Genomic DNA, 14,867 nt, shown 5'->3' on the forward strand with positions numbered 1-14,867 from the left:
GCATTTGTTGATTACTTTGTATTGCAAGAGGGAAACAGATTTGCCAAAGCCCTTCATAATATTGCCCTTCCCATCTTCCCCATCTACCCTATTCCCAGCTCTTTGTTGTTCAGAGCATCTTTGTGCATTTCTCTTCACTATCTGGTTTGCTTTGCTCAGTCTTCACAGCTTGGCCTGAATGTATTTGGAAGAGGCCTTTAAGGCACACATTCCTATTGCCTAGAATCTGAACTAAACTCCTGTATTCTCTTAACTATATTCTGTACTGTCACAGCTTTAATCAGAGGTCACGATTCTATGGTTATTTACCTGCTCACTCTAGTGTAATTTGTATCTTTCATACCCCCAGGAACTAGGTAGCCCTGGGGCTATCATGCAAGCTTATTATATAATGACCAAATGGATGACTAAGGGTAGTAATAGGTATGAAGGGTTTGAGCTAGGTAGAAGAGATGTTGGCATTGCTGTGGAAGCACCTTACGTGGCCAGGACTAAGAATTCCGTACCTAAATACAGAAATGTTAGTTTCCCTTTGACTCCTAGAAGTCATAAGCAGTGGAGTGCCCATTGGTCAGTTTCTGGGGACAGAGTTCAGAAAAATGGCTTGTTTCCAGCTCTGTGTGGTACTGCTACATGTCTTATCAAGAACAAAACAGGGCCTGACAAGACTTTGTTCTTTTAAGAAAACACTTTCAAGTAAAGTATGGGAAAACCCTGAAATTGTTCTTTTTGTTTCCTCAGCTCCAATACTATTGGCCCTGGTGGCAGGAGAAGCTGCTGGCATCATGGAGAACATTAGTGATGATGTGATTGTTGGCCGGTGCCTGGCCATTCTCAAAGGAATTTTTGGTAGCAGTGCAGTACCACAGGTAAGTGAGTGAGTGGACAAGCAGGGATTCAGCTTACAATTGAACTGAGGTTTGCCTGTAAAGTTTGCAGCTTATGTTCTTGATCAAGACATGTTTGTCAGAATGGAGACATATGGAGCTTTAAGACATTCAGAGGACTCTACAACCTGACTCAAGAGAATTGTAGCTGCTAGCTTTCTTTTGTATGTGGGGTCACATCACAAGCAGCTGAACTTTGAATACATTGGGGAGTTCTGTGAGGATTTCCTTGTAGCTTATTTTTCAAGCCAACTGCAATACGAAACCTAAGAAGGTGAATTAATGCGGTGTGAATTTATGAAGAGCAAAGGTCAAATGCTGCTTGTCCCAGAGGAAACAATTTGATCCTCTTGTCTCCAAGTCCAAAGCAGTAGCATCCATCACCTCACTCCCTCACCTTGCCTTCTACATGGGCCCTGCCTACTTTTCAGCATTGGCTGATTTTTCCTGCTATCAGTAATACTCATGGTTCTTCTCTCTAGCCCAAGGAGACTGTGGTGTCCCGCTGGCGTGCCGATCCCTGGGCCCGGGGCTCCTATTCATACGTGGCTGCAGGATCTTCTGGAAATGACTATGATTTAATGGCTCAGCCAATCACTCCTGGCCCCTCTATTCCAGGTGCCCCACAGGTGAGAAACAACAAAGAAATTTGTGCTTGGCCTATTTGGGGAGACCAAGAGCTCAAGGTAGAAATGGTATTGCTAGTTCCTTTAGACATTAGTGCATTCTTAGATCCTTTCAGAATTAAGTACTATTTCTCATAGCTGGGCTTTGTAAGTGCAGATAGCCTAGATTCTAAGGGTAAGAGTCTAGAGTATGTACAAGTCAGTACATACTCTTCTTGCTCAGCTTTTCCCCCTTTAAAAGTCCTGTTTGGGGACTAGAGAAACAACTGAACACACAACATCAGCTCCAGGGGATCCAACATCCTCTTCTCCTCCACGGGCACAGAAACTTTTTTTAGAACCCTATTTTTAATTGTACCTAATTTTATGGCAGCTTGTAGGGTTGCTTGGGAGGAGTTTTTAGGTAGAATATGCTAGACCTTGTTCTATTTTTCAATATCACAACCCAAAAGACTTGATATCTACTCTCAAACACATTCCTGCTTTAGAAGGCCCTGCTCCCTGTGGCTCAAAGTTTAGGATGTCCTGGCAATCTTAGCTAGCATGAACTGATTGAGAGACTTAAGTAAACTGACTAGTGGTGGATCAACCTTCAAAAGTCAACAGGAATTTGGCAATTCAAACACGATAAATTACATCTGTAACTTGCTTGATTTCTATACCCTCCTCCCCCAATAGCCAATCCCACGACTCTTTTTTGCTGGAGAACATACAATCCGGAACTATCCAGCTACAGTCCATGGTGCTCTACTGAGTGGGCTTCGAGAAGCAGGAAGGATTGCAGACCAGTTTTTGGGAGCCATGTACACTTTGCCTCGCCAGGCCACATCAGGTGTCCCTGCACAGCAGTCTCCAAGCATGTGAGACAGATGGTTCTGAAAAAAATCTGCCATGTAAGCGAGCTCTTCTAGCAATACTCGATCCTACTGAGGAACTGTCATCAGCTGCAGGACTCCTAGTTTGACAGCAGAGGCTGGCTCCTTTGACTGACAGCAGAGAGGAACTTACCTGTTAATCTGGAATGATGTCTCCATAAAGACTGAGAAAAGCAAGTACTGCGAGGTATCCTCTTCATTTATCGGTGTTTGGCTTTTTTTTTAATATATTTTGAGAATAAAACTTTAAAATAATTTTATATGAATATTTATTTTTAATTATGTGTGGGTATGTGCACTTATGTGGGTGGCCATGGAGGCCAGTGGCTTTGGATCCCCTAGAGCTGTTGTGAACCATTCAGTGTGTGCTGGGAACCAAACTCAGGTCCTCTGCAAGAACAGTATGTGTTTTTACCACTGGGCCATCATCTCTCTAGCCTCATAAAATTAGCTTGATCTTTTGAATTAAAGCTTTATTTGCATAGTAGACAAGTGCTGCTCCCTCGAAAATGCAAATCCCACCTTTGACCCAGTAGCATATATATCTTCTTCATACTGTGGTAAGGTGGAAGCCATGTCAAAGACATGTTTAGTTAGGTCCAAGGGCTCCTACTGAGTTACACTGACAGCTCCTCTTTAAGATTTGTTTTGTGCATTGATGCTTGCTGACCTGTGTTTATATGTACTACACACATGCCCATGCACTTCCGTGCATGCTCCAAATCTGGGTTCAGTGCTTTTAACCATGGAGCCATCTCTCTAGCCCCATTACAATTCTTAAGGGCATGTTTTTCATTTTTCATACTAATTGGCATGGAGCCACCTTGCAGTTAAATTGTCTCTGTAAGGCTACTACTGTAAAGTCCTTAGAGCCCAAGTCTAATGCACACATCTCAAAACTCTTCCTGTAGTGCCTGTGAAGTCCCCTCTACTATATAAGGTATTTTTTATATGACCTAGGATGACCATGAACTCAGGATCCTCAGCTTCCCCATGTATGGGGATTACAGGCTTACACTACTATGCCCAGCTCTAAATGATGTTCAACTGAGGAACATTGTATTGTGTTTTAGCTAAATGAAGAATGGAGTGGAGTGGGGTTTCCCCTAGACTCACCAAGTGACACTACTAGAAAATAATTTGTTTAAAAAAAGGTGTTAGTGATGGAAAGTTACTGCTGCAGGGGGGAGATGCTGGAAATACTCTGAGGCGAGTTCACGAAGGTCCTGCAGTCAGTGGCTGATGCTTTTAATGTTTTTTTTTTTTTTTTTCCCAGACACGGTTTCTCTGTGTAGCCTTGGCTGTCCTGGAACTCACTGTGTAGACCAGGCTGGCCTCGAACCTGAGAGATCCACTTGCCTCTGCCTCCCAAGTGCTGGGACTGAAGGTGTGCAACATCACCACCTAGCGCGACAATTATCTTTGACAATAGATAAGCCTAAAAAGAAAATAGAGCAAAGAGGTAGCTGCTGGTTTGGTTTATTTCTAGACAGGGTTTCTCTGTGTAACAACAGTCCTAGCACCCACTTTGTAGACCAGGCTGGCCTCGAACTCACAGAGATTGCCTGCCTCTGCCTCCCAAGTGCTGGGATTAAAGTCATGTGCGCCAGAACCACCTGGCTTGTAGCTGCTGGCTTTAACTCTGGTTCAGTTGGAACAGTTTTGCGAAACTCCGTACCAGCAGCACCAATTCAGAGATAAGAGCTGTTTCCAGGAATTATATTGACAAAATTGGCATCACTGACTCAAAGGAGCATATAGAAACGAGGGAGCTTTATTGGTTACAATATTGTGCTGCAGAGCCAACAGAGAGCATTACAGCCTAAGGACACATGCAGACAGGCAGCTTCAACTATACACATGCACCCAAGGAGCCCTGAGCCACTGCCGGTGGCTGTGCCCTGCTTTCCTTTCCAGAGGCAGTTTCTGGCCTCTCTGGTCCCGTACTTGGAGCAGGAATGTAGAAGCTGCTGCACCTAGACTCCAAGGGGCAGAGGTGAAGCCAGAGCCACCCGCCTGGACAAGCAGGTATGGACCGACAGAGCTGAGGCCCCAGTAAAGGGCCGATCATGCGTAAGTTTATTTAAGGGCTATCTTCCTAGCCCTCCCAATTTTTAAAATACAAAAAATAGACTTTATTCTCTTAAAAATACATTCCGTTCAATACATGTTCTGAGCTGTGAAGCAGCAGGAAAATAGGACCTCTTTCCTATGACCTTGGTTGAGGTGTTGAGGAGAACCCTGTTCCCCATTCAGGGTGTTCAAAAGATAATCCCTAGAAAGCAGCTCTTACAAAGCAGTCTTTGTCAGGGAAAAAACCCATGCCCACACAGGCAGCCGGGAGCCAGCCTCTGTCCCTGCTTCTTTACTGACCCACTAAATCTAACAACTGACACTGCCCAGGACAAGAAATCCATTGCTACTCTAGGCACCGGCCGTTGCTGCAGGAGAGGGATGACTGGTGTGCAAGCTTGCCTGTAGCATTGGCCCCACACAAATCCCTTTAACTCATACTCTGAACTGTTTCACTGCCACAGAAACAGACGTGGCATGGCTTCCTGCCTGCTGCCCTACAGCCTTTTCTGACTGTTTCAGTACCCAAGTGGCAGGGAACAGCAGCAGGTAGAGGACACCAGCTCTTCATCTTCAGCCAAGCAGTTCTAGAACCAAGTTCTTCTAACTCAGAACTCTCGGATACACACCTGCTGGCTCAATTCAGCCATCTACCGAGACTACTGAAGAGAAGCACTTGTCATAAAAGTGAGCCTGTTGGTGGGGACTAAGGGAATATTTGGCTTGATTAGACAACAGTTTGACTATGGATCTTCCTTCTATTTGGAGGCTTCCTCTAACATCCAGCTTAGACCCAAAGGTTACATCTTGATCTTTTTTTCAGAAGTGATGTGCCTTCCACCCTTGGAATTCCATGGGAAGCACAGAGGAACCAAACCCTTCAAATTTCACTTGCTTAGTATAAATATTGTTGTCTGCAATGCTGAAGGCATTTAAAAATAAAATCTACTTTACAGCGGTTCAACAAAGTGTGCAGATTAAAGAAATAATATCCTGAAGTAATTGTTACAATCAAATGCTATTGCACTCGGATTTTCAAAATGGCAGCCCACCCCTTGTCCCTTTTCCACAGAACATTTCAAATAGCAGCAGGTGTTGGTGCTGCTAAAACGCGGAAAGATCCAGACTTTGGCACCAGGAGCTACAGCACCAGAATACAGGGTTCAACACCCAAAGACAAAAATTATTGGCGTTATCTTTTGAAGCAGGGCTTGGTGCCCTTATTTCTATCTGCAGAGAAGAGCCACAGGCTGTTTCCTACACTCTTCAGTGGACCGCCACAGAGGTTTGCTTCCTTTGAACTCAGGGCTGCCGGCTGGCACAGGAGAGTGGCAGGGGGACTGAAATGAGAGGTGGCAGCCTTGAGCAAAGGAGTTCTGGCCAGTGACCCAAAAGCAGCAGCAGGAACAGATCTTGAAAACACTATCCTAGTTGTACATCAAGTTGGGATGTGGAGGCAAGACAGATGGCAATGCCCTCGGGTTAGCAAAACTCCATTATAACAGTGCTAGCAAGTTGTTCCTGTCCCTGGGGATTCAAAAAAGCAAACACAGTAGATCTCCCCACACCCTGGCAGGATGGCTGAGTCTGTCTGATGCAGACAAGGGCAGATGGGGCCAGTGTGTGTGCTGAGTAAGGGTGGAGGAGATTACTCATTCCTCCTGAGGATGTCCTGAGTCTTCCCTGTAGCCAGGAAATTCACAGGAGAGGCACGGAAACAGGAATCAAACAGATCTGTTACAGAAAGCACCTAGCTTGAAAGCCAGGAAGCGTGGCACTGGGGGACACTGGTGCCACATAGACCTGAGACCACCCAATCTAATCCCTTCCCCTCAGACTGAAGACAGGCCTTACAGAGTTCTCTGAGCTCACCCCCATGACAGAAACATGAGGAGAAAGTATAAGACAACTGAAGGCAGAAAGACATTCCCCAGCCTCCTGTGAACATCACCTTCCAAAAGCAAGAGTCAGCTCACGCAGCATGGCGAAAACAAGTTTGGAACACCAAAGTTAAGGCCTTAGAGGTCATCCACTCCAAAGAACTCATTTGAGCTGTGAAGCAGCAGTGGCAGAACACTTGCCTAGCATGCCACGTCCTAGGTTCAATACCAACATGCACGTGTGTACACACATGCGAGCAACAAATGAAAAGCCAACAAAACTCATTTTAAAGATAGGGGAAACTGAGGCTCCAAGAAGACAGTGACTTGTCAAAGGTCACAGAGTGACAAGCCAGGAGAGATGGGGAAAGTGGCTTCAAGACTCCTAGTCTGGTGGTAAGACAATGACATCAATTTCACAAAGGTAGCCATGGAGGATCCCTTTGAACCGAAAGAATGCTTCAAAAACTCCAGCGACAAGCAAACAGTTCTTAACCTCCCCATGTAGTTGGTATAAGGAGATAAAAGTTTTTTTTTATTTATCTGCCTTCCTAAAAGGCTTAATGCACTTTGAACTGCATAAATCTGAGGCCCTCAACAGGCAGAGATATTGGCTTTCCTCCAATGAAATCACTGATCTACTCGTAGACAAAAGCAAGCTTTTGTGGGAATCATCAGCAGTCAGCATGGTAAAGTGCGAGGCCTCCTCCATGGGGCGGAAGAGGAATGGGAGAGAGCAGTCAGTCCATGCCTTTCATGGAGCTATTGCTTGTGGAGTGACTAAAGGAATCCACTTGTTTTGTTTGCGTTCCCACTTGCTGGGCACTTCCTAGAAGGCAGAGTATGCTGAGTCAGCCAGCTCAGTCTAGGGGATTTTCCCAAGATGAGAATGATGAGAAGTCAATTGAAATTTCCAGCCCCTGGGGAGAGCTGAGGTGATGCCAGCAGCAATGTTGGTGCCCAGGAAAGGAGATGAGTGAGATCTGTTTCCGATGCCTTTGGAAGGTGAGCCAAGAGCTGGAGTTGGAGGACGGTGTCATTCCATTTGGTGTCATGCTCTGCCTCCCAGAAACTGGTTAGCCAAAAGCCAAGTCAGGGAGGCTTCAACATAAGGGTAATCCTATAATTACTTAGGGACAGCAGCACAAACCCTTTTTCTGTTTCCAAATTCTCAAGAACTCAGACAGGAATGTAAGCCCCCTAGATGGAAATGATGGCTGATGGTTCTTGGTGGGGGACCCCTTAGGGCAAACAAGGAGCTAACTGGATATGGTAAGGAGACAAATCGGCAACAACTACACGGCGAAAGGGGCTGGGCTTTGATATACAAACAGCTCACCAAGGAGCAGAGAAGAGAGCTTTTGGCTGCCTCTATATGGTGATGGGTTTTTATCGCTTCCCATTTTGGGGTCTGAGAGTGGTCCATGCTACCTTGAGAATAGGGACGAGAGAGGACTACTCATGCATCAGGGAAGGCTGGGCCTGAGGACTGGTTTGTAGTCTCTGATCCTATCTGGACAATTGGCAAAAATTACCTGAGCCATAGCCTGGCTCTCTACAGTCTCCCAGCCAAGGCCTTTGTGTCTAGCCTGATTAACTGGCCTTGGAAAGGTGGGGAGGAGCTGAGAAGCAGGAGAAGGGAAGAAACAGCAGACTTCACCTAGCTGGCTCAGTCTTCCTCAGCGTAAGGCCTGGCTGGCTGTAGTCGCTCCTCAGCCCAGACTCGCTCAGGCTCTGGCAACCCCTGCTTCCCAGGCAGTTCAGAATGCTCCAAGGCGCTGTGCACTCGCTTGCTGATAACAGACGTGCTGTCCTCCCCTTCCTCCTGTGCCAATGAGTAACACAAATAGAAAGTGAGCTGCAGAGAAGGTACAGGGTCTCCTCCACTCTGGTAAGCTCTCCCACCTGGAATAGACACCACATTACACAGTAACTGCAAAGACTTTTTTTTTCTTGTGGTAGTGGGGCACGAGTCAGTATAAAACCCCTTGGAAATAAAGAACTGAGGATACCAAGAGGCCCTAACTGAACAGAAGCCTGTTTTAGGCTCTGACGTGGAGCAGGACCCCAGGTGGCATATGTGAGAGCCACTTCCTTGCTGCATGGCAGGAGTGTGCTGAAGAGAAAGTTTGCTCGTTAGTTCCTGTGTATGATCTATGAGAAAGCCACTCACCTTCCTCTTATACTATTCTGTCCCCTGGCTTGTAGCTCCCTGAGACCTCAGCAAATCCTTAAGACTTGAGATAGGCATCTTTCTCCCCACTCTTGGAATTCTGCCTTGCCAATATTCTTTGTCAAATAGTAATGAGTATGAGCAGAAAAGGTAGGCAGCCAGGGTAGAGAGGCATTCACAGAGGAATCTTACGTTCCAATGTGCACTCGGGTTTGTTCATCTGGACGACCTTCAATAAGTCACCTTGTCTGTGACCTTCATCTTTACCACTCACAGGTGGAAAGTGAGGACAGTACTGTTCATAGTGCTGTTTTAAGGGACAATGGATGAAGCCAAATGTCAACCTAAAAGATTGACAAGCTTGTCCAGTTAACCCACAGTCATCTTCCTTTTAAAAAAGTGCTAGTATGGGCTGGAGAGAAGTCTCGATGGTTAAGAACACTGCCTACGCTTCCAGAAGATCTAGGTTAGATTCCCATCACCCACATGGCAACTCACAACCATCAGTAACTCTAGTCCCAGGGTGTCTGACTCTCTCCTAGCCTCTGCGGTACCAGGAACAGACTTGGTACACAGACATACATGCAAACAAAATACCCATATGCACTAAAGAAATAAAAATGTGAATTTTTAAAAGGTATTTGTCTAGAGGCAAGACATTTTCATGGTCATGGGGTTCAGGTCCAAGACACTCCTGGGGGCTTCTCTGTTCTGACACTGGCTCTGGTTTCATCCATTCTTTGATGAGCCATATGGAAGCACTCACACACAGACAATACAATGGATCAGGCCCATCTGGAACAAAAGAAAGTGACACTTGGATATAAAGCTCTCACTCCCCCTATGTGGCTGTCCACAGAGACTTGATGACCAACTGAGGCAGGACAGAAAAGAAAGCTGTTCATTGCCATCCACAGGCACCCAAGAGGTTCCTATTTACTCTGGATCTCTTGGGCAAACCAAGGAACAAATGCTTTGTTTGCCTCCCCCTCCTCATGTGAAAGCAAAAATGAAGACAAACTAGATGAGGGGTGCTGGAAGTCATACTGCTTTCTGCCAACCCTGAGACTCAGTATTTCCCAGCATCCTGGGTTCCCTAAATCCTAGACTGAACAGACTGAGGAAATAGAAGAGGAAGGAAAGTGATGCTCACCATGCTTACTGAGTGGTTCCAGGAGGCAGCAGTGATGGTGTCTCCTATCCGATTCCTTCGGGTGAGAACTTCTGATGCAGTGAGGCTACTTTGGGTCCTTCTGGAGGAAAGTTCAGGACCATCCCCTGCATTTCCTACCTTTCGAGTGCCCTGTTCAGAAGGGAGGGACCTGGGCTGTTCAAGTTCTAAGAAGTCTGTGGAAGACCTCTGTGTGTAGGCATTGGTAGATTCCATGTGCCTACCTACTCGAGTTTGGGTGTCTTCTGAACATTTCAAGTCTCGCTTACTCTTCCAGGCATTCCGCACAGTGACGTGTCTGGCGTCTGCACAGCCCACCTCTGAAGAGGCACTGTGGCTTTTCCACCTGATTGTCTCCGCTGGGGGGGCATGACTGTTCCTCTCCACAGAATCGGATGGCTTAATTACAATGCTGCTCCGGGAGACCACTGTCTCTGGTCTATTCTTGGGAGAGCCATCTCCCGTTCTTTCAGCTTCTGTGAGCTGCAAGGTAATGTCATGTTTATGAATGGAGAGCTCAAGGGGGGAGTTGACATGGTTGCTAGCTGCTGTGAGCTCTGGGGGCCCCACCTGGATGTTGCTGGTGGAGGTGTGCCTCTCCCTTGGGGCCTCTCCTGGGACAGCTCTAGGGCCACTGTTGTCGGTCGGGTAGATGGTGATGCTGCTTGTCACTTTGCTTGGCACAGGTTTAGAGGTGGATTTCTGCTTCTCCAGGACAACCTCAGATCCAGCTCCTCCCATGATTTTTTTCACATCCTTATCAATGATAACAGGTTTTATAATTGCTCTAGACCGCAGGGCCTCTCTAGGGCTGAAGGGCCTTTGGTTTTTTACCCCAGCACCATTGGCATCTGGCAATTCTACAGCATTGGAGGAAGCTCTGGTAGATTTCACAGATTCATTTTCTATTGCAGCATTTTTATCATTTTCAAATAGGGCAGTTCTAGGTCCCCCTCGGGACTTGACCTTCTCTCTAGAGTTTGGCTGTTGTTTGGGCTCTGGCTCTGGAGTGATAGTTGTGCTCACCAACTTGGCAGTAACAAGAGAGTCTATGTCCAAGTCATCATCCGAGTCTGGCTTCTCTCTGTCACTGGATTTGATGACACGACACCTTAGGGCTTCGTGCTGGCTGCTGTCTTCCATTACAACTGCTACAGACTGATCAACTCCTTCTTTATTTGGCACACAAAAGCCCTGAAGTATATTTTCTTGGCTTCTTGAACTGTAAGGATACTTTGATAAAATAGGAGCTTTAGAATTTGGAAAATTGGCATCAGCCTCCAGGCCATTAGCAGCCTTTTTGCCCTTAGAAATCCCTTCTGAGGAGGCTCTTCGGGATGAGGACAGAGCTCCGGTGGTCTTAGAACAGCCAGAATCTACAGCCTGAGTTACTTGACTTCCATTGCCAGGCACCTGTCCTCTCTTCCCACAGTGTGCCTCAGAGGTCTCAGAAGTCTTATCACCTCTACCCATTGTATCATTAGGAACAGACCCATGGGCGGAGTCATTGAATGTTCGAGTTGTCTTCTCAACTTTCCCCTTAAGTCCACTCTCAGTACCTGGCTTGGGAGTTCCCTTCCAAACTTTATTGTGCTCCTGGGCAGCAGGAGGGTAACGGCTAAGCACTGATGGCTGCTCCCTATTCTTTTTCCCTTCAGTCTGAGAGGACCCAGGTAAAAATCGGTCTTCGGCTCTCTTTGTCTCCTGAGGTCCACTGTCTGTACTCATTCCCGGGTTAGAAGCTTTTGCTGCCCTTCTGTTGGTGAAAATAGGAGAAGAAGCCTGCTTATTGCTTAGAGAATAGTTTTCATTATTGAGAGCAAACTCCCTGTTCCGGATCCTTTCCCGCTTATGTTGAGGAGACAGTTCCCGGGATGTGTGCCTGGACATGGATGCCTCAGCCCCATGGCCTCTTAACTTAGTCCTCTCGTGCCTGCCTCTGCCCAGTAAGAAAGCATCTTCCCCTTCAATGTCCCCATTCCCTAACTCTTTCTGTTTCTTGAATTGCAGCTTTATCTCCTCTAGCTGGCTAGTTAAGATTCTGTTTTTATTCATTTCAGTTAGGTAATTATCCTGAAGGTCATTGTTTTTAGCCCTCATTTTCTTAAGCTCTTCTTCCAAAGATTCAAAGTGTTTGATTTGTGTCTTAAGTTTCTGAATCTCTTGGTTGAGGTCTTTGACTTTGTTGTCCTCCTGGTTCCGGTTCTTTTCATTTTCTGATTTGTCTCTGGTTTCATTCTCAACCTGCTTTAGGTAGTCCAGACTGCCCTTCCTTCTGGATTCTTTGGATGGCAGTGTGGAGGAGATGCCATCCTCAATACGCAGGTCACTCCTCTCCAGAAGGGTAGAAGCATTCCTTGTATGATCTCGGTTCATTTTCTTGTTCTGCTCCAGTTTTTGAGTAAGCTCTCTTATTAATTTTTCATTTTCTTTCTCCTTTTCATTCAAGTATTTTCTTTCATTTACAAAGCTCAGGGTTAATGATTTTAGCTTTTCTAATTCTGATACTAAACTTTGCTCAGTTTTATCCAAGCGGTCCTCTGAAGATTCCAGGTCTTTTACTTTGACTCTGAGCGTTTCCAACTCAGAAGAGATTTTCTTGGTCAGATTTCTCTCTTCATTCAGGCTCAAACAAAGCTGGGAACATTCGTTCTTGCTCCTGCTCAGAGCCTCCTCTAGCTTCTCTAGATCAGCCATTCGTTTCTGAAGCCACTCAATCTCAGATTTTAGCTCTCGGGTAAGGTTTTCCTCCTCTTCAAGTTTCTCCTTCATCATATGACACAGGTCCTCTGCTCTCTTGATTTCCTCATCTTTACCTTCAATCTTCAGTACCCGCTGGCGCAGAACCTCAATCTCAGCCAGCATGCTGGAGTTGCTGCCCTCTGCCTGGATCACCTTGTCCTGGAGGTCCAGGAGCTCATCCTCAGCTTTTTGGAGGTTTTTTGTGGCTTCCTCCAACTCATCGAGGCGGCGGCTCAGGCTCTGTAATTTAAACCGCAGATGGCGACTGGAGGCAGAATCCTTGTAGCTGGCCATGTCTGCCATGTCTACAGCCAGCCAAGGTGGACTGCTAAAGGCATCCGACTGCACTGGAGAAACTGGTTACCTTTCTCTTGGCATCCACAACCTTCTTTGGCAACTGAAGACCATTATAAGTCTACAGAATGGAAGCAGAAAAGCATGTCAGCAAACTTAAAAAATACATTGTTAGTTTGACAATGAGCTAATACCTAAGCATAGCATGGCATAAGAGTTCAGGGAACCCCAATTCTCGTGGCAGAGTACAAGGATATCCACCATATGCAGAACCTCTATACTTTCTATATTCACTAAATATAGAGCCTTTCTTCCCTAGCTGTAAAATGGGAACAGTCCTCTCTCCCCAGTACCCTTGTGAGAACATGGGTGAGCTCTTGGTAATAACACACTAAATAATCTTGCAGTAGGACAAGGGGAAGAGAGGGAGGAGGGTGCAGACCAAAAGAGGGAAGAAGTAATATTTGAAACAAGTTGGTGAAAGAAATTCCTACGAGAGAATTTTAAATCTCTGGAGTTAAGTAGTGGAAGGACAAAAAAGGTTAAAGGCCCTTTTGTAAAGGTGAGAGGTCCAATCACCTCTTAAAGGCCCCACCTTTTAATTAAATCAGGGAGGGTTAAATCTGAACTTGAGTTTTGTGGGACACACATTCAAATCATAGCAACAACGGACCCTTACCTGACTGGCAAGTAGAAGACAAAAGACTTGGTGATACGTAAGAAGTAAACTGTCAATCTAAGCTATGTACCCCCTACAACCACTAAACATGAGTTTAATTTAATGAACTCTTGAGCACCATCAATGAACGAGAGAAGGCATGTGCACAGCACATCTCAATACTACCAGATGACACTCTATTCAAGGCTCATAGTCAAGGCTATAAACTGTGGTGGCTGGTGTCAATTGTCAACTTGATAGACTCTAGAATTACCTGGGAGATGGGCTTCTGCACATGTTGGTGGGGAGTTGATTATATTCATTGCTGCCCACTGTGGGTAGCCTTTCCTTGGCAAGGATCCTAGACTATGTAACTGGAGAAAGGGAGCTCAGCAGCAGCCTCATGCATTGCTCTCTGTCCCTGCTTGTGGATGTGCTAGGATGCCTGCCACCTTGGTAGACTGTGCCCTTGAACTGTAAGCCAGATAAACCCTTTCTCACTTGAGCTGCTTTGATCACCTCAAAAGAAAAGTCACTAAAACACTCACCTCAACAATTCTAAAAGAAATCTTAAATTAGACCACAAAGGATAAAACAAATAAGTACCAGAAGACAGCTGAAATACATTTTGAAATGAAAGAAAATACAACTTTCTCAAATTTAGAGGATAAACTCATAACGACACAAAAGAGAAGGTGGTAAGATTTTTAAGAGCCAGAGGACTGGAAGTCTGCTGTGAGATAGTGTCTTCTATGTATGACAGGGACTTGCACTCATGAAATCTTACCATGAGGTTGCCCAAACCAAAGCTAAACAATGACACCACTAGATAACATCCCAACATGGATGGGGGAAGTCTCGCAAGGCCCAAGCCCTAGATGAAGAGAAACAAGCAATGGGTGCATCCCAACATGGATGGGGGAAGTCTCGCAAGGCCCAAGCCCTAGATGAAGAGAAACAAGCAATGGGTGCTAACTCCAAGTGGTCAACCCTAAATAAATATTTACTCGGTAGGTGTGTGTGTGAGTAAAACAATAATTAAAAACGTCATGAATTCAGTTATGACCACCATAGGCACATAGGTGTAGAGGATGAGAGAGTGGGTGTAAATGATGAAAATACAATATTTGTGTATAAAATTCTCTAACGTAAGAGGTTGTAGGATGAAAAAAAAAAGTTGAGGGATGAAGTGAAAGGTTGCTTAGAGATCTTGATGGCACTGGGTACAGATGGTAGATGAACTTGTAGCAATCAGTAACCTTGATTTCATCTTAAAGAAACAAAAGGCACAGTAAACAGGTCAGCACGAGACCACTCTCTATCAGCTAGTTAAGTAATTCATTAAAATTAAGCAGAAGTAGTACAGAAAGATGAGTGGAAATCAAACTAAAACAAGGAAACACATAGAGGGTGTTAAAGACAAAGCTGTCTCTGTGACCAGATGATGGGGCTGGAGAGATGGTTTAGCCACTAAGAACACTTGATAAG

General features: G+C 45.6%; 2 protein-coding genes across 4 annotated transcripts in view; one reads left to right on the forward strand and one right to left on the reverse strand.

Moving 5' to 3' along the window:
- The window catches only part of Kdm1a (lysine demethylase 1A), a 60,621-nt gene extending 57,973 nt beyond the window's left edge, over positions 1-2,648 (forward strand). For both annotated transcript variants that reach the window (XM_050150922.1, XM_050150932.1), the window contains 3 exons: positions 742-869; positions 1,370-1,516; positions 2,192-2,648. In XM_050150922.1, the coding sequence (XP_050006879.1) occupies positions 742-869; positions 1,370-1,516; positions 2,192-2,377 (461 nt within the window). In that variant the 3' untranslated portion in view covers positions 2,378-2,648. The remainder of the gene's footprint in view (positions 1-741; positions 870-1,369; positions 1,517-2,191) is intronic.
- Positions 2,649-4,141: 1,493 nt separating this feature from the next.
- Luzp1 (leucine zipper protein 1) overlaps positions 4,142-14,867 on the reverse strand; it is an 80,925-nt gene continuing 70,199 nt past the window's right edge. For both annotated transcript variants that reach the window (XM_050150908.1, XM_050150903.1), the window contains exons 3-4: positions 9,668-12,842; positions 4,142-8,166 (exon numbers count right to left, since the gene is read on the reverse strand). In XM_050150908.1, coding sequence (XP_050006865.1) covers positions 8,011-8,166; positions 9,668-12,730 — 3,219 coding nt within the window. In that variant the 5' untranslated portion in view covers positions 12,731-12,842 and the 3' untranslated portion in view covers positions 4,142-8,010. The remainder of the gene's footprint in view (positions 8,167-9,667; positions 12,843-14,867) is intronic.

This window comes from Alexandromys fortis, unplaced genomic scaffold (genome assembly GCF_014885135.2).
Source record: "Alexandromys fortis isolate MF-2015 unplaced genomic scaffold, M_Fortis_MF-2015_v1.1 scaffold_26, whole genome shotgun sequence".
NCBI lineage: Eukaryota > Metazoa > Chordata > Mammalia > Rodentia > Cricetidae > Alexandromys > Alexandromys fortis.